This window comes from Chrysemys picta, chromosome 24 (assembly GCF_011386835.1).
Source record: "Chrysemys picta bellii isolate R12L10 chromosome 24, ASM1138683v2, whole genome shotgun sequence".
NCBI lineage: Eukaryota > Metazoa > Chordata > Testudines > Emydidae > Chrysemys > Chrysemys picta.
Window position 1 is genome coordinate 6,944,783 of NC_088814.1, and position 27,124 is coordinate 6,971,906.

The 27,124-nt window shown below is 45.2% G+C and overlaps 2 protein-coding genes across 9 annotated transcripts; one reads left to right on the top strand and one right to left on the bottom strand.

The window, feature by feature from the left end:
* Positions 1-5: 5 nt before the first annotated feature.
* Positions 6-16,753, top strand: KAT7 (lysine acetyltransferase 7). Of its 7 annotated transcripts, none has more exons than XM_024100751.3 (15): positions 6-213; positions 2,582-2,792; positions 4,339-4,515; positions 4,733-4,972; positions 6,207-6,289; positions 6,525-6,614; positions 7,743-7,841; positions 8,016-8,126; positions 9,068-9,259; positions 9,633-9,722; positions 10,498-10,638; positions 11,883-11,976; positions 12,694-12,840; positions 14,225-14,331; positions 14,923-16,753. In XM_024100751.3, the coding sequence occupies exons 2-15, from the start codon at positions 2,621-2,623 to the stop codon at positions 15,022-15,024; spliced, it is 1,845 nt and encodes a 614-aa protein (XP_023956519.1). In that variant the 5' UTR covers positions 6-213; positions 2,582-2,620; the 3' UTR covers positions 15,025-16,753. The 7 variants fall into 7 exon arrangements, 6 of the variants coding, with proteins under 6 accessions (XP_023956519.1, XP_065433419.1, XP_008160879.1 ...); XM_008162657.4 differs by having other exon boundaries at positions 82-213; positions 2,645-2,792; XM_042844492.2 differs by lacking the exon at positions 6-213 and adding an exon at positions 409-883 and having other exon boundaries at positions 2,645-2,792.
* A 1,777-nt stretch (positions 16,754-18,530) lies between these two features.
* On the bottom strand, positions 18,531-26,275 carry LOC101946867 (tachykinin 4). Of its 2 annotated transcripts, XM_042844498.2 has the most exons (5): positions 26,216-26,275; positions 24,475-24,537; positions 22,303-22,402; positions 20,223-20,276; positions 18,531-18,789 (listed from the first exon to the last, which is right to left on the bottom strand). In XM_042844498.2, the coding sequence occupies exons 1-5, from the start codon at positions 26,234-26,236 to the stop codon at positions 18,737-18,739; spliced, it is 291 nt and encodes a 96-aa protein (XP_042700432.1). In that variant the 5' UTR covers positions 26,237-26,275; the 3' UTR covers positions 18,531-18,736. The 2 variants fall into 2 exon arrangements, with proteins under 2 accessions (XP_042700432.1, XP_005301987.1); XM_005301930.5 differs by lacking the exon at positions 26,216-26,275 and having other exon boundaries at positions 24,475-24,897.
* Between the last annotated feature and the right edge of the window lie 849 nt (positions 26,276-27,124).

Genomic DNA, 27,124 nt, shown 5'->3' on the forward strand with positions numbered 1-27,124 from the left:
AGCGTGAGGGACCTAGCTGGAAACAGGGGCTGTTGGCGGCGGAGGAGCGGCCTGGCGCGGCGTGACCGTCAGCGAGATAGCACGAGAGACACGGCTGTCACCACGGAGCCCACCGGTGCTAACGCGGCGGCTACCGCCGCTTCCCGGGCCGGGGGCACCGGAGACCAACTGCCTTCGCTGCCCCCGCCCCCACCAAGGATGCCGCGCAGGAAGGTGAGTACAGGGCCGGGCAGGCGGGAAAGGCCCTGGGGAGGGAAAGGGCGGTTAGATCCTGTTTGCCCCCGTTTGCCCCCCACCGAACAGCCCCCTACAGCCATGAAAACCGAGCGAAAATAGCGGCCTTCAGCCCCCTGCGCCCGCCCATCTTGCAACCTGAATGGCTCCCCAGTAGGGCCTGCTGAGCACTGATTGGTCACCGCTGCTATCACTCATCGCCCCAACGGTCATCTTTTCCCCTTCCCCCTCTTGGCGCACGTTCCTCCTTCTTGCCTTTCTGATTGGACACCTACTTGGAGACCTGGTCGTCGATTGGCTCCTCCTTGCGGCCCAGCTGGACGCTGATTGGACGTCATTGCTGCCCCTCTCCGCCCCCTACCGTCACCTCCCCACGCGTGCCTTGTTTCTCCCGTTCGCTCTCCCTTCCCTCCCATTCAATCGGTCCTCCCTGAATGGTTGGGTCTGGGACCGCGAGATGCACGCGGATAGGCCGGTATTTCCCGTCAGTCACGCCCTGGGGCCGCGCCTCTTTCTCATTAACGTTTCTATTGGAGAGGATGCCTATCCGCCCCGCCCCTCTTCCACCGTGATTGGTTGGAGCAGGCGGGGGAGCGCGCCTGAGGGAGCGGTAACGCGGCGGGGGCAAAACAAAGCGGCTGCGGCCGGGGTACGTAGGGGCGCCCCGTGCCCAAGCCAGGGACAGGGGTGTAGCGCTTGATGGAGCCTCCGTGGCTCCCCCAGATGGCCTTGGCCTTCCCCATCCTCCCCTCCAGGGCACCCCCAGGCCAGGATCGCCTGACTCCCCACCAGAGCATCCCCACCCTGGAGCGGCGGCTCTCCACCTTCCCAGACCCCTGGCAGGAGTCTGGTTGGGCTTGTGGGCCCCCAAGTTTCACCTCACTTAAAAACGACTTGCTTGCAAAATCCAGACCTAAAACCACCCACGTGTCACAGCCCCACTAGTACCGGGACGTGGCTGCCTCCTGCCTGTCTCATTTTTGCCCTAGAATGATCAAATGAATCCGTTGGAACAGAAAATAGTGTACTTACGTGTCAGTGTATTAGTATATAGAGCAGTGTAAACAAATCATTGTAGGACATTTGCGTTGGTACTGACTTCACGAGTGCTTTTGATGTAGCCTGTTGTAAAACGAAGCAAATAGCTGGCTGAGTTAATGTACCCCAGGGAAGACCTTTGCATTGGGCTGCATTAATTCCCCTCCTGTGCACTCTCCTGTACTACCACCCTGACTGTCTTCGCTCTCCCCATGCTTCTCTCTATGCCACCCTCCTACACTTGGCCTTATTTCTTCCCCCATATTTCCCTCTATGCCATAAACGTACCCCCACCGTGGGTTGCTTTAGCTATTCCTGCTATACCACTCCCACAGGATTGCTTTTAGCTCACCCCTCCCCCATTCCCCCCTCTACACCACACAATTGTGCACTGCGAAAGCTCACCCTTGATGAACTTCATCAGCTACCCCTTATACTCCCCTCTTTACCTCCTCAGATTCCCCTGGGTTCCTTCACCTTCCTCCTTCCCAAATCCCAGGGTTGTGTAGCTGGGACTCCCTGTATATAGGAGCATCTAGAAGACTCAGAGTGATGCACCTGCATTCATCAACCTGCCATGGCATGTTCACTCAGTCCTGGGCTTTGTTTCACATCACTCCCACTCCGGACCCCAAACCCTGCCCCAGTGGGGCAAGTGGAATGGTCATTTGGTTAGAATATGTAGTCTTGGTTCCCATCTTTCCCACTGCTAAATCTGCTGAGCCTTGGCTCTGCTGTCTAACTTTCTTGCAAGAGCTTTCAGCGGATAAAGGGGAAGCACTGCTGCTTATGTGTAGTATGGGGGGAGGGATAGCTCAGTGGTTTGAGCATTGGCCTGCTAAACCCAGGGTTGTGAGTTCAATCCTTGAGCAGGCCACTTAGGGATCTAGGGCAAAATCAGTACTTGGCCCTGCTAGTGAAGGCAGGGGGCTGGACTCGATGACCTTTCAGGGTCCCTTCCAGTTCTAGGAGATGGGATATCTCCATTAATGAATTTATTTAGTGGTGTAGTGAGAGCCCTGGAAAGAGAGCAGTCAGTCTGGAACCTTTTTGTTAAATTAGGGAGCTAATGTCTGAATTGCTTGAAACTTCAAGTATGTTCTTCTAAAATGAAATTAGTGTCATCTGTAGTTTTATGGACCTGATCTGTTTGCAAAAATCCTGTGTTATGGATGGTACTGTCTGATATCTCATGTTTCTTGTACTAAAGCGAGCTTTTCCTCCAGAGCAAACTAACCGAAAGCCATTAGTTTGTTTTTGTTGTGTATTGAAATGATCTTTCTAGCATCAAATATTCTCTTATTTCTAGTATTAATACAAGTATACAAGTAGAAGTGCTCCTGTGCTAATGTCTGGATCTGTGGTGTTACAGAGGAATGCAGGCAGTAGTTCAGATGGAACCGAAGACTCCGATTTCTCTACAGATCCTGAGCACACAGACAGCTCTGAAAGCGATGGCACGTCGCGAAGATCCGCCCGCGTGACCCGTTCCTCAGCCAGGCTCAGTCAGAGCTCTCAAGGTAAATGCCTTTCTTCCTAGCCCCACCAGACGCAGCTGGCTGGGCAGTCACAGTATTCTTGGCTTGGTAATACTTAAAGGAATTTCAGTGAATCTATACCTTCACATTAGTTAATCCCATTCATTATTTTTTCTCATTAAATACAGGTGTGCCAGGGAAAGGAACAAAGGCATTGCAAGGATGCATTGTATAAATGAGGCTGTTCAATCTAATGATTAAACAGGGGGTCGGAAGTCTGACCTCCTATCTATTCCCTGATCTGAAAGGTAGTGTTGTCTCGTAGTTAAAGGCACTGGCAGTTGGAATCCTTAGGTTCTATTCTTAGCTTTGCCACTGATTTTCTGAGACCTTTAAAAAGTCACTTGACCTCTCTAACTCAGTTTCCTTATGTGTATAATGGATGCTGCCTACCCAATGTAAACGTTTGTGATGCTCAGTTTAGTGGTTTTGGTGCACTTGAAGATTCTTAAGCGTGTAGTTATATAGAAGTGCTACGTATCATTCACATGAATGAACGTTCCCAAAATTTCTAAGTCGCTTGAGTTATTTAAAGGAACAGCTGTTTGTATTGTAATCAAAAGAAATGTTCAAAACATGCCTTTGCATAAAGGCCTGGCACACCTGGAATTCGCTGTTCTGTTTGGCTTCATTGTAACCACATCCCTGAAACTGGACCTCAGGGCTTTTTCTCCTGAATTTTAGCTTAGTAATATCACGGTGATGAGAACAGCATATAAATAACAAGACAGAAAGAGGGAAGTTGGTATTTGGAGACTTCAGGCTGCTTGGAGGTGCTCAGAAATGGAAGTTGAGGCTCTGTGCTGTGAGGAGGAGTGTATTTTTAGATTAGTTGAAAGCCTGTTGTGTAATGCAGTGTAACCAATATATTGTGTCAGTGGGGTATATTTTGCAAGTTTCTACATTTTGGCATCTAGACAGAAGGTACGTTTTACTTTTCCACTTTCTCATAGTTGATTTAAGGTCTGCTGATCTTGGCTGACAGTAATTAAAAGGAAAAATACATTTTTTGCTGGAGAATTTGCTGCATGAGAATCTTTATTAAGAGTGGTAATGCTGGAAGGTTACATGCAGGGTCCCAACTCTACTGCCTTGCACCAAAAGCAGCTGTGGTATACAGAGGGCTGATCTAACTAGTAATGATCCTCATCTTCACAGGCAGCTGTTCTCTTTCTCAGTGGGAGATGGTTTGTAACCCTTGGATAAATGATGGAGTACAGAACAAGTTGACTTTGTGCCTCATGCCTCAGATTGTTGGTGGCTCATAGTGTCTGTAAAACTGTGAAAAAGGGCAGCTTAGACGAACAGAACAGATCTCGATGCTAGTAGATGTATCAATGGTGTTGGAAGAGAGACCTTGATATTGGGGTCAAGCTGTCGGATGATGTTGAACCTGTAGTTTGGATTGTTGATAGGAGCAGAACCAGAGGTAATTTGACCCTGGCTTTGGGATCAGGCGGGGAGGCACGTTCGTGATTGGTAGTGGTTACCCTCAATTAATTTGGTTTTTTATTGTTTATTAAACTAGATTCCAGTCCAGTTCGTAATCCGCCATCCTTTGGCACAGAGGAGCCTGCCTATTCTACTAGGAGGGTGACCCGCAGTCAACAACAACCCACCCCTGTGACTCCAAAAAAATACCCACTCCGACAGACCCGCTCATCTGGATCAGAAACAGAGCAAGTGGTCGACTTCTCTGATAGAGGTACGGGAGTGAGGTGTGGCTTTGAGTGCTTGCAGGACGATGTCAGCCAAGTGGTGTGCTTTCTCTCGGAGACCAGCCCTATGAGACTGATGGTTTAATGCAGGGCCCTAAGAATGAGGGTTTGCAGCAGGTGGCTGTGTGTTGTGTGAAGTCACGTAATGCATTTCTTTGTAAGCTTCCCTTCATGCAAATCTATAACGTCTCAACTCTCATTCAGATACCAAAAATGCAGTGGATCATGACGAGTCTCCACCGCGCACCCCAACTGGGAATGCCCCCTCTTCAGAGTCTGACATAGATATATCCAGTCCAAATGTGTCCCATGATGAGAGCATTGCCAAGGACATGTCCATGAAGGATTCTGGAAGTGACCTATCTCACCGCCCCAAGCGCCGCCGTTTCCATGAAAGCTACAACTTCAACATGAAGTGTCCCACGCCTGGTTGCAACTCCCTAGGTAAAGCCAGCTCCAAGATTAGTTCCTCTTCCTTCCATTTCTGACATTGGGCTCAGTAGCCCACGTTTCACAGGGTTGAGAACCCCCACTGGGTGGAATAGTATGTCTCAGCAGTATGCATTTTATTGGGATCAGGGTATTTGTTGGGTGGTTGAAATAGAAAACCACTTGGGGGGACTAGAACACGCCAGCAGTACATACTTTTCAGGGGTGTCTTTTAGCCAGAAATAGTTGAGGGTGGTGAGGAGAAGAAAAGCCTGAGAATGGATGGTTACAGTGCTGATGTTTTCCAAGTTTCTCTATCTGCACCCAGATCAGTGGAGTTCTCACAATGCACTATCACTTGTACAAAAAGCTCTGAGCTTAGTGCAAAATTCTCTGCAGCGTTGGGCCTGGAAGGTCAATGGAATATTCTTCTAGGTCAGTAGTTGAGATCCAGTCCGTTAATAGTGACTGGATGCTGTGCCACCTGTTGGCTCTTTGGCCTATGTGGAAATAGTTTTGATCTTGCTTCAGTTTCCTCCTACGCAAACTTCAGTTGCCCCCTTTTTAATAGTTTCTCAGCAAAGAGAGCAACTGAATAGGCCATGGAGTTTGAAATACCCTTTCTCACTTGAGGTGGGCAATGCGTGTCAGTGCTGTGACAGGATAGTGTGGAGGAAGCTTTCCCTGCTGCTGTCTGAACTTTACCGGTTCTGTGGACAAATGCAATCCACACTAAATTCACTTTGAAACAAAATGATAAAACCCTGTTTACATTGATATCTTGCGGTATTCTGGATGGAACATCGGTGAAATTTGTTGGTTCCAATCCTAGTAAATCCTTTTGGAATTCTTGCACCCTGCAGTGGAGGGGTAAGAGTACAAGGGGAATGGATGTGATGTGACGGGAAATTGATCTGTCAGAAAGGAGATGGGTCATCAACATAAAGGCCTGGGGAAAATATAGGGTTCTTGAGGTAAGACCCTTGTTACTGCCAGAAGCAGGATACTTGGAAGGAAGATGATCTAACATGATAATGTGGTGTAGTGTGTATATTTGGGTTTCCTTTTTGGCCCCTAGAGCTTATCTTGTGAATCATGAGGTTTTTTTCGTCCTGTTTTACGGGTAATAAACTTATTTAGCCCCTCTTTGAAACCCAGCCACAGTGTCTAACCACCTGATCTAAAGATGCTTTAATTACTGGCTTTTTTACTTACTGGCTGTAAGGTTTTTTTCTCTGGTTCTCCACAGGACACCTAACAGGGAAGCATGAGAGACACTTTTCCATATCAGGATGCCCACTATATCATAATCTCTCAGCAGATGAGTGCAAGGTAACTTTCTCTCTTCTTCTGTTTTCATTCTGCTTTTACAGTACGAGATGTCAAGGCCTGTCATTAATAGCCCAGTGTTAAACTGATGGTTATTATGCTCGAAGTGTAGTCTCACTTTAGACATGAAACAGCAGTGCATATTTGTGTCACGGTGTACATTCTGTATACTGGAATTCAAAGGGGAACTGGAAAAAGACTCCTCACATGCTTTGAGGGCTTTTTTTCTGATTTCCAGGTGAGAGCGCAGAGCCGAGATAAACAGATCGAGGAGAGGATGCTGTCCCACAGACAGGATGACAACAACAGGCATGCCACCAGACATCAGGTATGCATTCTCTGCATAAGCAGTGTCCCAATTCCAGGTGCGAAACCTCAGTTTGGGCCTTCAAGCTTTTGTGACTAGAACTCTTGCATTCCTCTTCCTGATTCATCTTTGAAATGGGCTTTGTGCTGGGCCCTCGTGCACCATTATCCTCTCCATTGTAATCATGAGATGAGGGTTTGGAGCAGGGGAGGGATAGCTCAGTGGTTTGAGCATTGGCATGCTAAACCCAGGGTTGTGAGTTCAATCCTTGAGGGGGCCACTTAGGGATCTGGGGCAAAATCAGTACTTGGTCCTGCTAGTGAAGGCTGGGGGCTGGACTTGATGACCTTTCAAGGTCCCTTCCAGTTCTAGGAGATAGGATATCTCCAAAAAAAAAGACCCTGGTTGCTGGTGAGAACATGGGATGTGGCTGGCCCTGATTGATATAGGAAACATCATAATCCACCAATCTATTATAGTTATGCAAAATAAGCAGTGGCTGTTCTGAGAGATTATTCTCTGTTTGTGCTTTTTGAAATGCAGAGCAAATGTGTTTCTACAGAAATGCATTGGTCAGTATACCTTCTGCTAAACCAAAGAGAAGGCCTTCAGTGGTTCATGCTTCAAATTTTGGACACTTGGGTTCAAATCTAGATGAGTTTATCTTTGTAACAAGTTTGACCTGAGTCTGTTTCCAAGGAATATTTGTTCACATGATAAAATCCCAGATAGACAGAGTATGGTTCTGTGCATTGGGATTGAGGCGCAGTAGCAGGCCTGGGGAAGAAAGGGGACTCTGTCCTTTACATGTCTGCGCTCTGCCTGTCTCTAATCTGTGTTCTCTCATGAGCTTTGAAATTCATAAAACTCATTTAAACACTTTTTTTTTTTAATGGAAAATGCAGCTAGCACACATTATCAACCCATTGCTCACGTAACATACTCTATATTCCTTTATGTTGCCTTGTGATTTCATGTTGCCCTTCCTAGCTATTGGTGATGAGCAGTCAACTGAACGTACCCTTCAGGGGAGAAAGACTTGATGAAAGGGGGAACGCATGGAATGTTGAGTCCTTTAGAACTGAAAGGATACAGGCAATGTTTGAAGTAAGCTAAGTGCATTGATTATTCCTAGCTTCTCTCTTTCAGGCACCAACAGAGAGACAGCTGCGGTACAAAGAGAAAGTAGCAGAGCTGAGGAAGAAAAGAAATGCGGGACTAACCAAGGAGCAGAAAGAAAAGTACATGGTATGACAGCAAAATTTACTTTAGTTCCTTTCTATAGTATGCCACAAGCATATGGAGATTTTGCTTTCCACTCATCCTGCAGAATGCTGGGCAAACAAGGCTGTGGCATTCAGCAGCCCAGGGTTGGCATAGATCATTCAGAGGTTTAAAGCTCCTAATATTTAACTTTTTCAGGAACACAGACAAACCTATGGCAACACCAGAGAACCCCTCTTGGAAAACCTGACTAGCGAGTATGACCTAGAGCTTTTCCGAAGAGCACAAGCACGGGCCTCTGAAGACCTGGTGAGACTCCTAATCCTTAACATGTCTGCTAGCAGCGGCCTTTGCTTTTCCAAGAGCTGAACGTCCCCACAGTCTGCAGTGTTTATGCTGATGAGTGAGAGTGTGTGAGAAGAACCACCTCTGAACTATGCAAAGAGTAAATGGCAATAGAATGCAGAGTGTAACATGTTCAAAATAAGAGCCAAGTCAGTGGAGTTACACCAGGGCTGACTGTCTTCCTGTATTTAGGTCTTAAAAATATAAGGAGTCTAGCGGTGTCTGACAACAATGAATTTGCCCACAGTACAGCTGGAGCTGTGCATTTCCAGTCTTGGACACTGCAAGAGTTCTGAGGCAAGAGAGTGATTCAATCCCATTTTTCAAGTGCTCATTTGCAGCTTTCCTCCTGTGAGAGAAGATCAATGTGTTCCTGGGCAGAATGGGCAACAGCTTCACACATTGAAACAATAGCTGAGTATTGATTGAGTTGAGAGTTTAAAATGCTCTGCAAGAGGCCAGCCTATCAGCGCGCTGCCATCCTGGAGTTCAGAACTGTGTCTTAAGCTAGACTGATAACGGCTTCTTGAGATGCCGCTTCCCACCCCCAAAGCTGATCCAGAAGCAATGTTGATGGTCTCTGGTGGTACCTTGGGGACACCTCGACCAGAATGGTCAGTGACCCTTTTCCCCTTGTGGGAGGGAGAAAATACAAAGTGGGCCTGGAGGGTAAATTTGTTTCAAGTTAACAATCCAAGGTAAGGTTGAGTGATGTGAGGTCCTGGAGATCACAGGCCATACCGGCATGACAGGAAACTTGTTAATATGTGTCAAGCTAGCATGGAGGGCTCCGTGGGGATTTGCATTTTGTAAGATGGCTCTGGAAGAGGCTCACAGAAGAGAAATAAATGTTTGTTTTTCTCTTTCCTTTTTTATTACGTTTCCTCTATTCCTTCCGCTGATAGGAGAAGTTGCGGCTTCAGGGCCAGATCACAGAAGGCAGCAACATGATTAAAACAATTGCCTTTGGCCGCTATGAGCTGGACACCTGGTATCATTCTCCCTATCCAGAAGAGTATGCTCGGTTGGGACGCCTCTACATGTGCGAGTTCTGTCTCAAATACATGAAGAGTCAGACAATACTGCGCAGACACATGGTAAATCCTTGGTGATCGTTCCCCAGCTCCTTAGGTTTGGAGATTGGAAGTATAATGAAAACACGTCAAAACAAAGTAGCTGTTTTGGGCTCGAATAGTCCCTTTGGGAGCCTGCCTGCCTGAATGCTAAGTGCTCTGCACAGCTTTGAAAGGAAGACAGGTTTTCTCAGATAGTCTTAATCCCTGGGCCAGCTGAATGGACCACAGTGGAGTAGGAGTGGGGGCTGGGAATCCAGTTTCTCATTGTAGCTGAACAGGAATGAATGTTTCCCTGTTAGGAACACTTATTCTGTATCCAAGAGGCTCTTTCTGCTTTCAAAGCAGCTGCTAGAGCAGTATTGTTACCCTAACTTTGACTGTCATTTTCTTGTAGGCAAAATGTGTCTGGAAACATCCACCAGGGGACGAAATTTACCGCAAAGGCTCCATTTCGGTGTTTGAAGTGGATGGGAAAAAGAACAAGGTAACTGGAATTGCAGTGGTGGCACAGTCTTGCTTCTGGTGTTCACCTTTCTAATGCACTTTATATGTCGCCTGCCTTACACTGTAGAGAAGCAGGAGATCATGGCCTCTTTCCCTCTGATTCCAGAAGGGGTGTTAATGCCTACACTGCCCCTTCTTGCAATGCTAGTAGTTACCTTAATGCACTGGATGGTTCTTGCAACAGTGCACCTGAATAATGTCTATCTGCATCTTCATTGTGGTTGTAATTCAGCCCTCCTGCAGGCCCATGGTTCCATCAGCTTGTTCACATACAAGTACTAGTGCAGGAGCTGCTGTCAATTGTATGTTCAGTTCCCCTTCTGAACCTTAATGAGTTCCTGGACTCATGCCACCACTGCCTGTCTCCCGTTCAGTTACGAGTGCTATAAGCTGCAGCGGAGCAACCCAGCTCCATTGCTGGTTAGAGCATTCACAATTGACTAGCATGTAGTGTATACTGGCAGGTACAACCAAGGGCTTAGTCTAGTGAAGTGGTACAGTTGCCTCCAAATGGCTAGAGCCATTGCTATAGTGGAAGACCCTTCTAAGCCCTGCTAGAAACTGGATATTGAGGGGTTTTGTTGCCATGGCTAGGAATGAAGCTGTTTTGAGAAGACGCACATTTGGTGGAAGAACAGATCTACTCTAATCTGTATTTTGTTACAGTTCCCATCCTTTCAAAAGTGGAAGGGGTTCTCTTTCAGAGATGCTGCACCATGACAAACAGGTGTGTCAGATTCTCCTTCTGCTTCCAGATCTACTGCCAAAACCTGTGCCTGCTGGCGAAGCTTTTCTTGGATCATAAGACTCTGTATTACGATGTTGAACCCTTCCTCTTCTATGTCATGACAGAAGCTGACAACACTGGCTGCCACCTGATAGGGTATTTCTCCAAGGTCAGTAGAAATCAACCACCAATATATGTAAACCTGTATTAATGCTGTAGCTTAAGACAGAGGTCATCTATGCAAACCCTCACTCCTCAGTTTTCTACAAGTCCCAACATCCAAGTGTCCAGGAAGAGCTAAAATGTCAAAGCTAAACTACAGAAGCTTTTCAGAAGCTTTGCTATTTAGTTTTCCTAATTGCTAGCAAAACTTTTGCCAAGAGACATTGTTATATTAAACAGTAATTCGTAATCACTTGTATACAAGTCAGCTAGGATCTCTCTGTCTCAAATGGAGATGAATTCCTTTGTGATAAATTTAGATTCATTTTCTAATAATAGTTAGCACTTCTAATGCGTTTTATCCCTAGAGCTTTATAAAGCACTTTGAGATGGGAAAATATCATATCCATTTTAGAGATAGGGGAACTGAGGAACAAAGGTGAAGTGAATTGCCCAAGGCCACACCACATGTCAGTGGCAGAAGTTAGGGTAAAAGCCAGGTCTCCTGGCTCATAGTTCTGTGCCTTGTCTGCTCACCCATGTTGCCTCCTTAATAGACAGAAGTGTCTGTGGACTTTTTCTTTAATGCCTAGTACATCTTTGTGAAGTACACTTCCTAGCTGTCTTTACTTAAATGCAGTTTCTGTGGTGCAACTGTCCTGAGAGAGTAAAAATTGCAGCAAATGAAAACCATTAGACAGTAGAATAGTCTCCCAAGGAGAGTGTTGGAAGCTCCGTCTCTTAAGCCACCTAAATTATGACTGGATAAAGCACTAAAGAAACATAAAGAAATATCCTGCGTTGTCCTAATGGGTCTCTTCCCTCATTAAACTTTTTGCTAGTGCAGTATGTGTATCATTCTCATGCAGTGTTGACTTTATGTTGCATGTGCAATTAAGAAGGTTGTTGGATTCAGAACAGAGATTGCTGTGTCAGCACTACCCTAATGTCCTGGTTAAATCAACAATCTCTCATGACAGGGCTCTATTTGCCTTCCATCCTACTCCTAGCAATCATGAGAGTGGGTGCCCAGTTTAATGGTTAATACAGTAATGAACTCTAAGCCAGCTTGGTGGGTGGAGGAAGCTCACATTGAAAGTTAGTTGTCAGGCTGGCTGTTGCATTGCTGTTTCCCTCAACTTGTATTGCGTCAGTTGTGCTGCCTTGTTTGGCTTGTTGCAATAGTGATAGACTTGCTGTTTGTGCAGATTGAGACCTGCTGATCTAGTTCCTCCCTCTTCTTGCTTTCAGGAGAAGAATTCTTTCCTCAACTACAATGTGTCTTGTATTCTGACGATGCCCCAGTACATGAGGCAGGGTTATGGCAAAATGCTCATTGACTTCAGTACGTATATGGAAAAGTTATGGCAAAATCTTTCAGCCGTGTCTGTGAAATGAGGCAAACCCGCTGTCTTCAAGAGTTCAGGTTTTGTCTCTATACTGTATTCCTGCACTGACCTTTGAGAAGCAGAAAAATGCACAGCTGCGTCAGATAAGGTTCCTTCAAACCAAGCTTGTACATAATGTATCAGTGCCCTTGACTCCCAGAAGAGCTGTTGAGAACACTCTTTTGCATGTGTGCGCCAGTGGGGCCATTCAGGGCAGGGTTGTAACAGATATGCGGGTGCAGAAGTGGCCAATCAAAAGAAGAGCCTTTAGCATGTTCCATATCCAGGTACTGTTACTCCCTTGCAGGGAAACTTATGCTAACAAAATCTGCACAGTTGCCTCTTGTGGTTCTTTCCAAATGTGTCTCGGATCATACTGATAATGATGCAAGTCAGCAGTATTTCCTGGACTGAATTATAATCATTCACCACTTAGCAGGCTATAGTTGGTCTGTCTGTATGGAAAAAGACTTCTGAACTGTTTCTCCAGTGCTGCTAATAAAGCATTAGGAGGCATTAGCTGCCCCAGATTAACTATTTTTTGGTGAACTTGTGCAACACGCATGTTGTTTTTTGGGCATCTGTGATGACAAATCCCTGCAGTTAACTGTAGCTAGTTGACAGTCAGGAGTGAGCCTGGTATACTGTGAGTAAACGTCTTCTCTTGCTCGCAGGTTATTTACTTTCCAAAGTGGAAGAGAAGGTTGGCTCTCCAGAACGCCCGCTGTCTGACTTGGGCCTTATCAGCTACCGTAGTTACTGGAAGGAAGTTCTTCTTCGTTATCTGCACAATTTCCAAGGCAAAGAGATCTCTATCAAAGGTGTGTTCTAGTGCTAAATGAGCTTGTAGAGAACTTGTTCAGGAACGTTTCTGTGCTCTTTGTTCTTCACTCCTTTCTCCAAACCTGCGCTGACTGACGTTTTTGGTCCATTTTACCCTCATGGGTGAGTTGCTTTCTCTTACTGGAGTTCTTAAAGTGGCGTGGCTCCTCTAGACTGTAATTAGATGGGTTTTTGTCTGGCTGTCTCACCCCACTGTTTTTAAAATTAAGCTAGGTTGCCGGGCTTTGAAGACTCTCAAAGCACCCACATTTATGCCCTTAATTAATTTTGTTTATAAAAAGAAAAACAGTGAGCGATAGGGATCAAAACAGCAGCTTGAAAGTCAGCATCATTCGGAGCAGCTCCCCTGCACAGCTCCCTCTCCAGAAAAGCCAGCCTGAATAACTAGATACAAATGAGTAATGTTTTACACCTCTGATGCTATGCAGATCTAGGTTAATAGGAACACAGCAGGCACCTGGACTGTTGCTTAGCTCATGTCTATGCTTTCAAAAATCAACTCTGTTCATTGCTGCATTACCCAGTGTAGGTGGTGAGTATTCTCTCGCTCGTTCCCAATAGATCCAAATTGTTTTCTTCTGAGGTTTGGTGCTGGTGGCCAGCTGGGGTCATTTTGCCTCTCTTCTTCTTGTCTTTGTCTGAATTGACACTTGTGTGACAATCCAGTAAATCTTTATAGTTTTCCTCCACAGAGGTCACTATTGAGGTCTGACTAAATGGCATTCAGTCACTGCCTATCCCAACTGGCTACAGAGAGTACCAGGAGGTGGATGGTGATTTGTGTTGTGGCTTTCTTTAGAGGGCGAAATGCATCGCTAATTTAGAATATTAATTTCAAAAGGGAAAAACTATTTGGCTAAGGAGAAATTTCCGAAAATTTCTAAAAATACTTGGACTATATGCAGTGATAGATACGTAGACTTCATTACTAGCAATTTGTATAGAATCTAAGGTTCTCCGAAGTTCTTCACAAACAGTTAAGCCTACAGCCACCCCTTGGGCGATAACAATTATTCCCATTTCACAGGTGAGGAAAGTGAAGCACAGAGGTGGTGATTTGCCTAAAGTCACATAACAAGTCAGTGACACAACTGGGAATGGACTGTGGGCTCCCAGTGCCTGCTCTGACCACTAGATAACACTGCTTCCCTAATCATTGACCAGGCTGAAGTAAAGGAATGAGTATTGGCATTAAACTTAAAAGATCTCAGTATTTGCAAGGCATCTTGTGGATATAATTATGAAGGGTGGGCACGGCATAACATGAAGTTGTATTTGAGAACTAAACAAGTACGACACCCGCAGTCTTGAGGGAATTCCTTGGTGGTCTATCCTCTTGTGGACTGTGATCTTGTTTTTCAGAAATCAGCCAGGAGACTGCAGTGAACCCTGTTGACATCGTTAGTACTCTGCAGGCACTTCAGATGCTCAAGTACTGGAAGGGAAAACACCTGGTGTTAAAGAGACAGGTAAGACTTCTGGGGGCTGCACCTGCACTTTTGTTGCTGTACAGTTCAGCTTTGTGTGTTAGGTCCATAGGATAATATCCTATCTTAATCTACGTTCCCTATGCATTGTGTTGGGTTTTCTTGCGCTTTGATTCTGGTGAGGGAACTTTTTAATCTTAAAGCGAAACAAAATATCTGATAAAGTTTCAGGTGGGTCCCCAGTCTGATTTTTTTTCCCCTCCTCCCCCCAACTAGTGTAGAAATCCTCTACTTTTTAACCACCTTCTGTGCTGTTTTTTGACATAGGGAAATTCCATTGCTAGTCTTAAGCAAGTAACTCCTCAAACCCAGCTCCCCTCTTCACTTTTTTTTTTAATTTCCCCTTTCTGGGGCTCTCACCTGTAGGTGAAGACAGCCTGACCTATGTTATCAGCGGAGTTCCTAAAAAGTAATATGGGCTGCTCCATTCACAACATATCATCTCTGTGGTACCAAGCAGATGGTGCGCAGGTCATTTCCAGAGTGTTGGACTCACATGTGGGTTGTCCAATGGATAATTCACATCAATTATTCTCTTTGGTTTAACCTGCCCTTTCATGCTCTCTTTCTCAGGATCTGATTGACGAATGGATAGCCAAAGAGGCAAAAAGATCAAACACCAATAAGACAATGGATCCCAGTTGTTTGAAATGGACCCCTCCCAAGGGAACTTAACTGGCCATCACTCCAGAAGCCAGTGAAGAACCCCAGCAGTAGGAAGTACCCTAGGGATCTCTGTTGTATCTGTTGCTGTTGTGATTGGCTGGTACAGTACCCTCCAGGAAGATCAGTTCCCCTTGGTACTGTTCTGGCCCAGATCTTTTGTGCACACCACAGACGCTGGTTCTGAGGAACTTTATGTTTCGGCCTCAATGAGGTTGCAAGGATTGGATCTGTATAGGACCCAAGCACTGGCCCAAGGAGTTCTGATATCTGGTACTGTACCTGTCCAGTCACTGGTCCCGCCCTCACGTTCTTATTCCAATGAGGTTGTGTCGTGTCCTATAATCTGTTTGTGTTCCTTCCTGCAGGCACTCTGCTTTCTAAGTAATGAACAGGACAGCTTCTGTGGCCTTTGAACAAGGTCTACAAATCTGTTCTCCAAATTATTCCATCAACGTTTTGTTTGGGGAAAGGGTTGTAAATCTGCATCCAAGCAGGTTCCCAACATGCTGCCAGTTTACTGACTTTAGCATTGTTATAACTAATCCTGTCTGATGAACTTCCTTACCCCATGTATCAATTAGTTTCAGTAAGAGAGCATGACACCTCTTTAAAGAGAGCTTCCCCACATAATATACCAGGTCTTCATGTAACAAAAACTGACTGCTAATATTGTACACTCGGAAGCTTGCACAACTTGCACCTGTCAGTGAGTGGTGTGATCATTGGTGTTACCCTGGAAGAGTCCAGATTAATAGTGTGAAAGCACTGTGATGTGACATACTGTTACAGAGTAGCCCTTTTGGGTGTGGCAGGCTCTCCTGAGGTTAGTGCGGTATCATGGCAGTACAGGCCTCTTAGGTCAGATATCACTGGTTTCCTGTTGCTGGAGTTGGTGGTTTCCTTTACACGTATAGAAACAAGTTTAGTGTATTTCAACTTAGTCGTTCTCCTAAAACAGTCTTTGAATTGTAGCTTTTTGAAAAGATTCTCTCTATATTAAAGGAATAAAATATTAATTTCAGGTGAATTTTTGATATCCTTGTCCAAACAGCCACAGAAAGTCTGTAAAGCAATATCCTCAGTTGTTGGATTGTCTAAAGCATACATTCTGTGCATCAACAGCGGCTCCGGCTAGCTGTATGGATGGTTGCTTTTCTGTTGACAGTGCATCCTGTCTGTTCTTGTAGAACAACAGTGACCCCCCCACACACACACCCCTCTGCACCACCAAAAGAAACCTCCGTAAAATGGCTTTCAAGTATAACCACTGTCCTTGTGCCATGTGTTTCCCATCGATCTCCTGCGAGGGGACAGGTGTGAGGTGAGTGATAGCTGCATTTAGACCCTTCCGATGATCTCTTGTTGTGTGGTGTCTGAAATGAAGCTCTTGCCCAGTGCTGATAAGTAAGGGCCATTTCTTGTTAATCACTGACCATTCCCAGTGTGGAGAAGTTCTCTACGGGCCCTTTCATGGTGGGCTGTGCCTTTTTCTTTGCCTCCCTAAATAGATCTCGGCACAGGATTTATATTCTTGTGGGCATTACTGAGGATTGCTGTCAAGTGCCCTGGGATCCTACGTTGTAGCTGAAGACATACTCTTGGAACCATCTGGCAGGGTGGAACTCTGGGGAGTGGGGAAGAAGGCCAGTCATGTACACAAGCTAAACCCTGTTCCCCTGATGTGGTAGAATGTGCTATTCCTGTATCTACTTCTCAATAAAGCATGTTCTCTGCTCAAGTCGTCAATTCCTTCCTTTTAGTTTTCCTGAGCAGTGGGGATTTAAGGTGGCTCTTCCGTTGAGTGAGACTGCTTTTCCATTCCGAACGTGTAAGATACTTCAATTTTGAACCTGCCTTTATGCTGTCATTGTAATAGGGATAGTGACTGAAGCAGCCTTCAGGTTGGCTGCGTTAAAAATGTCCTAGATCCTGTATTAGCTTTGTTTAGAAATGACTCTGCGGTGGATGGCGCTGTTGGGAATGTTGAACTCTAGCAGGTACAGTAGCCCTAAGACTGTACCTCCAACATCCATACTTCATACCAAGCTGACTGTAGGGGCCACCCAAAGTTGCTGTAAGAAGGGAGGAGCTTCCTCGTTGTTTACCCAAGCTGTTCTTCCATGACCATGGCACCTTTTAGTCTCCTGTTCTCTGCCCGTGGTACACAGTTTAGTCTCCTGAGGACTGAAATGCTTTAGTCTAATGGACGTCTTCGGGCTTAATATAGGGGTATCTGGCTGATAATTAATGGGCTGTGCTATAGAGGTAAGATTGGGTGATCTAATAGTCCCTTCTGGCCTTAAACTCTTTGAAACGAGACCTATTTCTTCCCCCCCAGCAGTATTTTGAAGAGCTAAGTCTCTGTCTTTTGAAGATCAAAAGTTTGAAGTTCAAGGCAGACCTCAAAGATTTTGAGCCTTTGCTACAATGTCTGATTTAAATTGGAAGCTAATCAAACTGCTGTGGTTCCATCTCTCTCCAGAGATTCACTGTGGGAAGCAAATCACCCTGGGTTCCCCTTTTTTCTGCTCTCCTCTCTTACACTCTGGTTGGGATGAGCATCTGTGCACCTACCCTGTGTTGCCATCTGCTTCTGTTCCTCCATGAAGAGGAAGAGCCTTTGATCAGCAAGGAGAATATATGAAACCTTGATGAGTACATTGCCAAATAGCTCTGCTGGCATCATTCCCCCACCCTTCTCCTAGAGTGGAAGGGTTGGAGATTAGAAATAAGGGAATGTCTCACCCCGGTGAAGTCTGATACTAGAAAACGACTATTGTGGAGAATTTGGCAGAGAACCATTGATCTTGGTAGCTGTACCAGTACATCACTGCCCCATTTATTAGACTACAGGGACCAGAGGAAATATTAATGTGATGCTCAAGGTTTCTGTGAGGATCGCGCTGTATTTGTGGGGATGTAGAGGGGAGTGTCTCTCTCAACGAGCAGCTGTATGTATCTCTTGAGAGGAAGATGGTGCTGAGACACACTGTAATCTCTTTGACCTTAGACTACGGAGTACTATGGCCTAACCTACCAGAGCGATGCACCTCATTATAACACTGCTGAGCAATTGTTCTGTGTACAAATACAGAACAAAAAATATCTCCGTTCCCGCCCACAATGAGGTGACAAAGCTTTTCAGGTGTTATTTTTTGTGCTTGCCCCACAATGGGTGCTTATTCCATAATAAATTGAAATGGGAGATGGAGAGAAAATAAAGCTTTCTTGCCATATACGTTGTGTACTTTAGTTACACAACTTTTATGTCCCCAATAGCTCCCTGCAGTCAGGTTATTAACTTTAAAAAAACTGAAGAAAAGATACTAGATAAGCATTTCCTTCCTCTTTTGATTTTTAAGAACTTACATTTCAGGCTTTATCACCTCAGCAGAAATAATGCAATAAGGAAACCAAAGTGTGTATCTGTCCCGGCTACAGGAGTAAGGACGGGATGTACTAACCCTGTGCCCTGCTCATCGAATGTGATGTAAAGAAAGCGCCAACTCGTCCCAGCAACAGCAATACATTTATATATCATAGCAGTTTGACCAAAGGAGATAATAGTAAAAGAAAAGATCCTAAAGTGCTTATCTGGTACTAGAAAAGCACTGTGTTACTCCGTTCATGGGGTGTGAATGGACGAGCAGACGACATAGCTATCGTAATCTAGTGCTTGTGAAGGAAAGGAGCCGATGTTGGTCACTGATGGAGTGTCATGCTATGGCTCCCATGCAGGAAGTGGCTGGCTGTTGTCCCAGTCCTGTGTTGACTCTGTAGGAGGAGAGAAAAATATCTGCATGAGGGACGTCTATTTGGATTGGTTTCTATAGTAGCGAGGGCTTGTCTACACTTGAAATGCACAGCAGCACAGTTGTAGCACTGCAGCTGCACTGCAGAAGCACTTCAATGTGTGTAGATGCTGCCGGTGCCAATGTGAGGGGTTCTCCCATTGGTGTAAGTAATCCACCTCCCTCAGAGCCAGTATCCATAGCAGTATTCATCCAGCTACGTGAAAAATCCACCCCCCGGGCGACATAGTTAAGTCAACCTAACACCTGGTGTAGACAGCACTAGGTTGACTGTCAACCTAGTGCTGTCTACACCAGGTGTTAGGTTGACTTAACTATGTCGCCCAGGGAGGTGGATTTTTCACGTAGCTAGGTCCACCTAACTTTTTAATATGGACCAGGTCTGAGATCCAATTTCTGCAGTGGAGAAGACCTTCAGGCCTGATAGGAGGGTAGCCTTGTGGTTAAGGCACAAGGCTGGGACTCCTGAACCCAGATTTCTTTTCTTGGCTCTGCTACGGACTTCCTGTGTGACCTTGGGCAAGTCACTCAATCTCTCTGGGGCTCAGTTTCTCATCTGCAAACTGGGGATCATTTCTCCCACCCCTTGTTGATCTTGTCTGTTGAAAATGTAAGCTCTTCGGGTCAAGGACTGTTTCTTACTATGTGTCTGCACAGAACCTAGCACACTGGGGCCCCGATCTTGAATGGGGCCTCTAGGTGCTACCCTAATACAAATAATAATTTTGGAGCAGAAAATATATGCAAGTGGGGGCGGGTGTAAGAAGAGACCTGTGTTCCAGCAAGTTTTAGCTTCCTTCAAAATCATATAAACTGCAGCTACAAAATATTCTATGGAAGAGAAAAAGGGCAACTTGGAATAACTTTGCACGGAGGGGATAAAGTCATGCTATCGTGTGCAGTAGTTATTCCTAGCTTTTAGGCTGCACTCTCGTGTGGACTTAAAGGTGGGAAATGCCCTATCCTCGCACCCCAATATTTGGGAATCAGTATCTTTCTTTTTAAATTGTGCTCAAACTAATTTTGGTAGGAAAGTTGGAGATTCCCAATTAGTTAATACCAGCTTCTTCTCAAGAGTTGGAGCTGGAATAGCATGCAGTATATATGATGGTAAATTGCCAAGAGGGCAGTTCCTTTGTGAAAGGGAGTGGGGGGCGTAATAAAAACCCTGTGCTGCATGACTAAGACACAACTGTACCCGCACAAATGCCACCAGAGAGACTTGAACCAATGAGGGTCTGTCTGCATCAAGCAAAGTTCTTGCAAACTCCAGCAGCTATAAATAAGTGGGCGGAGGAGGAGGACAGGTGAATAATGAGCTGAGGGCTCCCTGTCAGGATAACTGACGGGGGGAGAGACTGATCTAAGGAGCGTCAGGTATGGGAGCTCACCCACCTCCACTGGAGGATCTTCGTCCCATGAGTCCTATGAACGTCGCTCCTTGGTGCCCTAGTACGGCAAAGAGATGCAGAGGTTGGCAAGGAGACGTATAAAAGTTAAACGCAGGAAAAGTAGATGGGGACCCATACCGATAGCATGTCTACAGAGGACATGAGAATTGGTCATTTCGGCCTCCTTTAGGCCTGGTTTACACACAGTTTTCGTACCAGTAAAACTATTTTTCTACCAGAATAGTTTCAGGCAGTAAAACCCACAGTCTGGCTGCAGTTTACTGATCTAAGGCCTCTTTATACTGGCAGTATTGCATCCACACTAGGGGAGGGTTGTACAGCTTTAACTATATGGATTTCAAACAGATATTAGCTAAAGCAATACCCAGACAGGGTGTAGACAAGCCCTTACTCTGGTTTTGTCACCGATTCCCCTGCTATATTACTGTGAGCCACTGTCCATTGCTGAACGGCCACACTCTAGAAGTGTGAAGAGCCTTGTGTCTCTTCCTCTGCTTCTGGCCCGGAGCTACTCTGGAGCTGAGCGAGGAGGACAGTATTGTTCCTAAGAAGGGACTTTGGTTCAAAAGTTTTTTGTGGTTTAAAGCTAGGAAGAAGAAAAAAAAAGCTCGGACAAAGTTAGTCTGTCTGGATCGACCTGACCCCAGGAAAGCCCGGAACTAGGTGTTGAGTGTTGACCTGTCCAAATAAGAATCCTTTGATGGCAGGATGGAGGATTGAAGCTTTCCCCTGCCCCTCATTGTTTTGAAAGAGAGGTGTATTCTGAGGGTGTGAGTGTGAGACTGAGACCCAGGGCCACCCAACTCCTAATCCCACTGACTCCTCCAGTGGCCATGGACAAGTCACTTCACCTCCTGCCTTAGTTTCTGTAGCTGTAAAATAGGAATGGTACTTATCTGCCTTTGGGGGGTAGGGTAAGCAGCATGAGTATGTTTCAAGATGGTTTTTGTACTTCTCTCTCCTTTCATACAGATTGGAGCACATCAGCATGTTACAGCAATCTCATTAGTAACATTTTTCCTCCCCTTAGCACCAGATCAAGGTACCACTTAGATTCCCGTGAGGATTTGGTGGTGGAAAAAGCTCATCTATCATTTTTAGGGACACAGAGGCAGGTGACTCTAAGCAAAATTATTGTGTCTGCCTCTCTGGGCTGTGGGTAGGGGTGAACATACATTACTGGCTTTACAAACAGAAAGATGAGGGGAAAAGAAACACTCACTCTTATGCCCCGCTGGTGAAGTATGTGGCACCCCTTTTTAAAAAGAAAGAGAGAAATGAAGGTTGGGCGTGAACACCTTGTTCTTTTCCCCTGCACCTCTCCCAAGTGATCTGTGTAACGTCATATATGCATTTTGCTTATTACGCTGCCCACATTCTAGAGAGACGTACAAGGTCATGTGCTATAATTGCAATGGGATTCCCTCTTGGGTGGATATTTAATGTAGGAGAGGAAGAGGTGGTGGATTAATACTGTGTTGCCAGGTGCTCGGATCTAGTCTCATTCTTGTGCAGTGGAGACCAGCAGGGACTAGTTTTGCTGTGTAGGAAGCACTCTGAGCCAAGGGAGGGCTTGTTCCTCAGAGAGGCCATTTGGTCTAGTGGTTTGAGCAAGGGATTGGGAGAAGAGTGACCTAAGTGCTGCTCCTAGGTCTGCTACTAACTCACTCTGTAACCTTAGTCAAGTCACTTTGCCTCTCTGAGCCTCAGTTTCCCCATCTCTAAAATGGGGCTAATGTTGGTAACCTTTGGCTCCTCTGATAAGTGGTATTATTGTGAAAATATCAACCCTTTGATTATCAGGGTGCCACTGATAAATTCTGAATGAAATCTCTTCAGGCAGAACGATAGTGGTTGTCACAAAGGATCACAGAAGTGAGGGGAAAATAGAAGACCGTTAGGGCAGCTGACCGCCCCTTCACCAAAAGAAAAGCCCAGCAGTTCTCTTGTTGAACAAGGGAAAGTACTAGGTCCTTGCATTCAGTGGCAATTTGCAGGCATTGGTCTGATGGACTAAGCAAGGGTGGACACCTGTTTTAATTTCTGATAAGCACTGAACTTACCACTAGCCCGTTTTCCCATCAGGCCATAGAACTGCTGGAATTTCCCCCTTTTCACCAGCTGTGCAAAGCGCTGGAGGGAGCTGCTCTGCAAGCCCTCATCCTAGAAAGCAAAAGGGAGAGTCAAGGAGAGAAGCTGAAATCCCATCCCCGCTGTTAGTAACGACCAAAGAGCTGAGAGTCTGGGAGCGAAAACTTCCCTTCAAGCAGCAGCTTGGAGCATTGAGGGTGAAATAGTTAAGGGACGCCAAACTGGTCATGCTACTGCGTTAGCTTCCTACACAGGCAGATACTGAGATCTACAGAGATTTGATAGGACTTCAAAAACACAGCTTGACATTAATTGCCATAGTGCTACAATCCCTGTAGCTAGATAGTCCAGGCTATGAAATTTCCACTCAGAGCTCAGATCATTTTAACCACTTCTGAACATTAATGATAATACAACATGCAATGGCAACGAGTGATTTTCATCATGGCTCTTGTAAATCGTCCGGAGGCAAAGCAGCAGCCTTGCTGTATATACTTCGCAAATGAAGGGGTAAAACAAACCCCAGTGCGTGTGGGCCCAGTTCTCCATTGCAGTAGAGAATCGGGCTCAGTGTGTGCACTGGGGAGGACGAGTGTGTTTCAGTGTTTGGTTTCAAACAAACTCACAATTCCACTTTTGTTCCTTATTACTGAGATCTAGCCTATAAGTGATTTCTGCCCTTTGTAATGTAAAGATTCTCAGATGCGTTAATATAGGTCATGAATGTGAGGTTTTTTTTAACTCTAACCTCATGTCCTGGAAGGCTGGAACTCTTATAAAGGGTAGGAGTTAGTTCCTGTTTAATATACCGTGCTGTTAGTAAAAAGAATATTTCAAATTAAAAAATCACAGAATTTTTGAAGATCCGTGAGCCTTCCTGCTTCAGGGCATGAGCCAAGCTCTAATGGTTGGGAGTCAGAAGGAAAATTTTCTGCTGGACAGGTTATCCCATAACTACTTGCTGTAGGGTTCTTGCATTTTCCTCTGAAGTAGCTGATACTGGCCACTGTCAGGGACAGGACAGCAAACTTATCTGATCCAATCTGGCACTTCCTATGTATCATTAAGACATGAAAGGGTTCCACCTTTTGCTTTCAGCAATTTCCCAGTCAACTTTGCTTATAGCTTACAAATCATAAGAGGAGTTTTCAGACTACCAGGCCTGCCAACTCACCATGAGATCTGAAACGCCGAGCCATACTGGGACGGTAGTGTGGTCCAGTGGCAAGGGCATTAGACTGAGAGTCAGGATTCCTGCATTCTGTTCTCAGCTCTGCCACTGACTTGCTATATGACCTGGGGCACATCATGGCCTCGCTCTGTGACTCAGTTTCCCCACATGTAAAGTAGGGATGAATATCATTACCTTCTTCTGTAAAGTGCTTTGAGAACTACAAATGAAAAGCACTGCCTACAAGCTAAGTATAGTTGTTATTTTTCCCCTTTATTGCCAGTAGAAAAGTTTACAGTACTCAGAGCAAGCTTGCATGACAATTTAGTTGCTGATACATGGGGCAGAATATATTTTAGCTTCCTGTCCCTTAGCTGCATTGGCTAACGCTTACTAGTGATAGAGAACTGAGCAGACAGGATTTGAAGAAGGTGCTATATTTAACGTAGCCCCTTTTCTGTATGCAACTGCACTTCAAAGCAGATACGCTGTCTAGAAACGTACCGTATGTAGTAACCCTTCAAAGTTCCTTATTTCTAATGTACCCATTGCTGTGGTGTCTAGCACCAATGGGATTACTGATGGATATTTTTCACTTCTTAGAAACCATTCCTTTAAAAATATGTTACACACGTTTCCTTTTTAACCAGAGACACTTGAGGCGAAGTCACTTAACCTGTCTAGGTCTCAGTTTTCCGATTTGTAAAGTGGAGATAATAAATACCTCCCTACCTACCACACCTTCCTGGGGTGTTGTGAGTATTGTTGTTTGGAAAGGACTTTGAAGAGGTCAAGTCCTACATCAGTTCAAAGCATCACTACTAGCTCTTAGTGGTCCTCCTTTGCAGGAGACTATAAAGTTAAATCAGACTGCTAAGATACTGAGAGAATAAATTCCCCAAGCCATAAATGGCTTCAAAACACCCTCCAAGCCTTCAAAAATCCACAAAGAAAGGAAGAATAAGCCATTTACCTTCAGAGACGGGGCTGTCCAAGGGTCTTTCTCCAAACTGGGCACATCTTCAAAACAAAAAATCTGTGAACAAAGAAAAATCAGCAGGAAAAAAACTCTAAAGCTTTCCATAGCTCTTGACAAAGATCCTTGCCTAAACCTCTAAAGATCCTCTCTAAACTGGCAAATGTTTAAATAGTTGGGTTTTAAAGAACTCAGTGAGAAGGTTGGGGCTCTTTCACGTTCTGCTGAGGGAGTTTAGAAGCGAGATCTTGGGTTTTTTCCTCCCTCTTTTTGTTTATTTCTGTCTTATAGCTGCACTGTAAGTTGGTAAGAGACAGAAGTATGCACATCAGTTTAATAAGACATCAATTCCCTAATTCAGTGCCTATTTCTTTCTATTCTTCCTCTGTCTTGTCAAAGTCCTAGATTCGCCTTTTACCTGTCTGCAAATCTGAGCTCTGCTGCCTCTATTTATCCAGATTTCTCAAAGGAATGTACCTTCCCCAGTCCAATCAATGAGCAGCTACTCTTATGACCTAAAGAAGTACCCAGTGATTCTAGGGTAATCTCTGAGGAGGAGGGCTTAGTACAGGAGAGGGAGGGATGCTCTGTGCTCCACTGTACTGTCATTTATTCCCTCTCTCCATCACTCAAACCTCAAGGCAGGTTGACTGTGCTGCATGGCAAAGCCATATCCTTATACCTTTGTAAAGGCTTCTGACCTCTCTCTCTCTCTCTCACACACACACACACTCTCTCTCTCTCCCCGATGGGTGCTCTCCTTTTCCCTGATATTTGCAGCATTCCTTTTGCACACAAAAACACACACTTATTCCAATGGGTGCTCTGCTCAGGGGGGATGACAGATCCTCTGATCCTGAGGAAGTCAGGAGTTTAGGGCTTCATCTTCCACTGCCAAGTGTCATTTTATCCCTCTTCCTGCCATCCATTTCATGCTCATCAGAAGGGACAGCTCCCTCCTTTGAGCCGGGAAATGATATGTTGGGTCTCACTGCTCTGAAATCACACGACACAACCAGCCCACAGTGTTAAGAGAGTCAATTTGACTCCACAGCTCAACTGCAAAGAAGCATCCAATTAAGCCTGTCAAACATTGTTTCCAGATGGTGATTTCCTCCCCCTCCCATAACACACAGGGCCGCCGAGAGCGAGTTCGGACCCCCAGCAAGGGCGGACCGGCTAAACAGGGCCAACGAGGGGAGGGAGAAGCCGGGCCCCGGTAATTTGTACCGGCTTCCCCCCCGTCTCGTCGGCCCTGAACACAGTATTGATCTTCCAGCTATACCACCTCTAAAACCAGAACCCAACAAGCTTTTTCAAAGCTGCTCACAGATACAGGGGTAACCAAGCAGACAGGAGCTGATTGCTAAAGGGCTCCAAAAGGAATACTCATCCACCCCATATACAGCATTACATATCTGGCCTGGCAAATGTGTGTATGCTGGGGGAAAGGATTCACCTTTCACTGGTGAGGCAGTGGCCACTGCTGAAGACAGGGAACTGGACGAGGTGGACCTCTTTTCATCCTGTATTTCCTATCAGTTTATTTAACTGTGCATGTTCCCTCTACGACATCAACAGTACCTTTTCACCCACTGAATAGCTTCTACAATTCATCTGAGTCTGACTCAGCTTGTACATTCTGTGCACCCACTCTGAGAGCATCTTGTCATAGTTAAACCCTAGAACAGACAGTTACTAATGGAACAAGGACTTCCTAAAAACGTCTCCATCTTACTCTAGTTTTCAGGAATCTCATCACAGTCCTTCTGCCTTGCTAGCTGTATACTCCCACTGCTGCTTTGTTTATAGACACTGCCCCTAAATACCTTGCCAGCAGAAGCCAGACCTTTACCCAGCATTCTCCTTGAGTGATTTCTTACACTGTGTAGGAGGGATTTTTTTAAACCCTCATTTGAAATAATGACACTTTGAAATGAAGTTTCGATTAGGAAAAATTAGATGGATATTCAATGAAAATTTCTTCTGCCTCACAACTCCGCTTGGTGACCTGTTGTATAAAACACTCTAGCAGAGCTCCTCTACTGCAGAAAAGAGCCTGTCTAGTTGGGGATCTGAAAGCCAGGACTCCTGGGTTCGATTCACCGCTTTGCTGTGTAACCTTAGACAATTCAAGGTGCCTCAGTTTGCCCATCTGAAAAACAGGCTTAATTAATGACTGCTTACAAAGATCTTTGAGATTCTCAGGACTTGTCTACATGAGCAAGTTTTACCAATATAAGCTAAGGGGCAAATTTAAAGCAGTGGCACTCCCTGCATCTATATTCTGGTATAAGGGGGCCTTTTTTCAGTTTAGCTCATGTCACTTGGAAAGCAGTTTAAGCGTAACCAAAAAAAGTCCCTGTAATAAGAATGTGCATATGGGGAGTTATATTGGCTTAACTATACCAATATTATTATACCGGTATTACTGGTAAAACTTTCCCATGTAGACAAGCCTCAGATGAAAGATGCTAGAGAAGTTCAAAGTATTATTAATATTGAAATTGCAGCCTCTAGCATGTATTAGCTATTAAAGGCAACACAGATTCCGCCCAGCATTAGATATTTAATCTCACAGGCAGAGGGACATGGAAAAACTCACATGAAGAGTGTGAAAAAATGGGGATAATTTACCTTTTAGAAA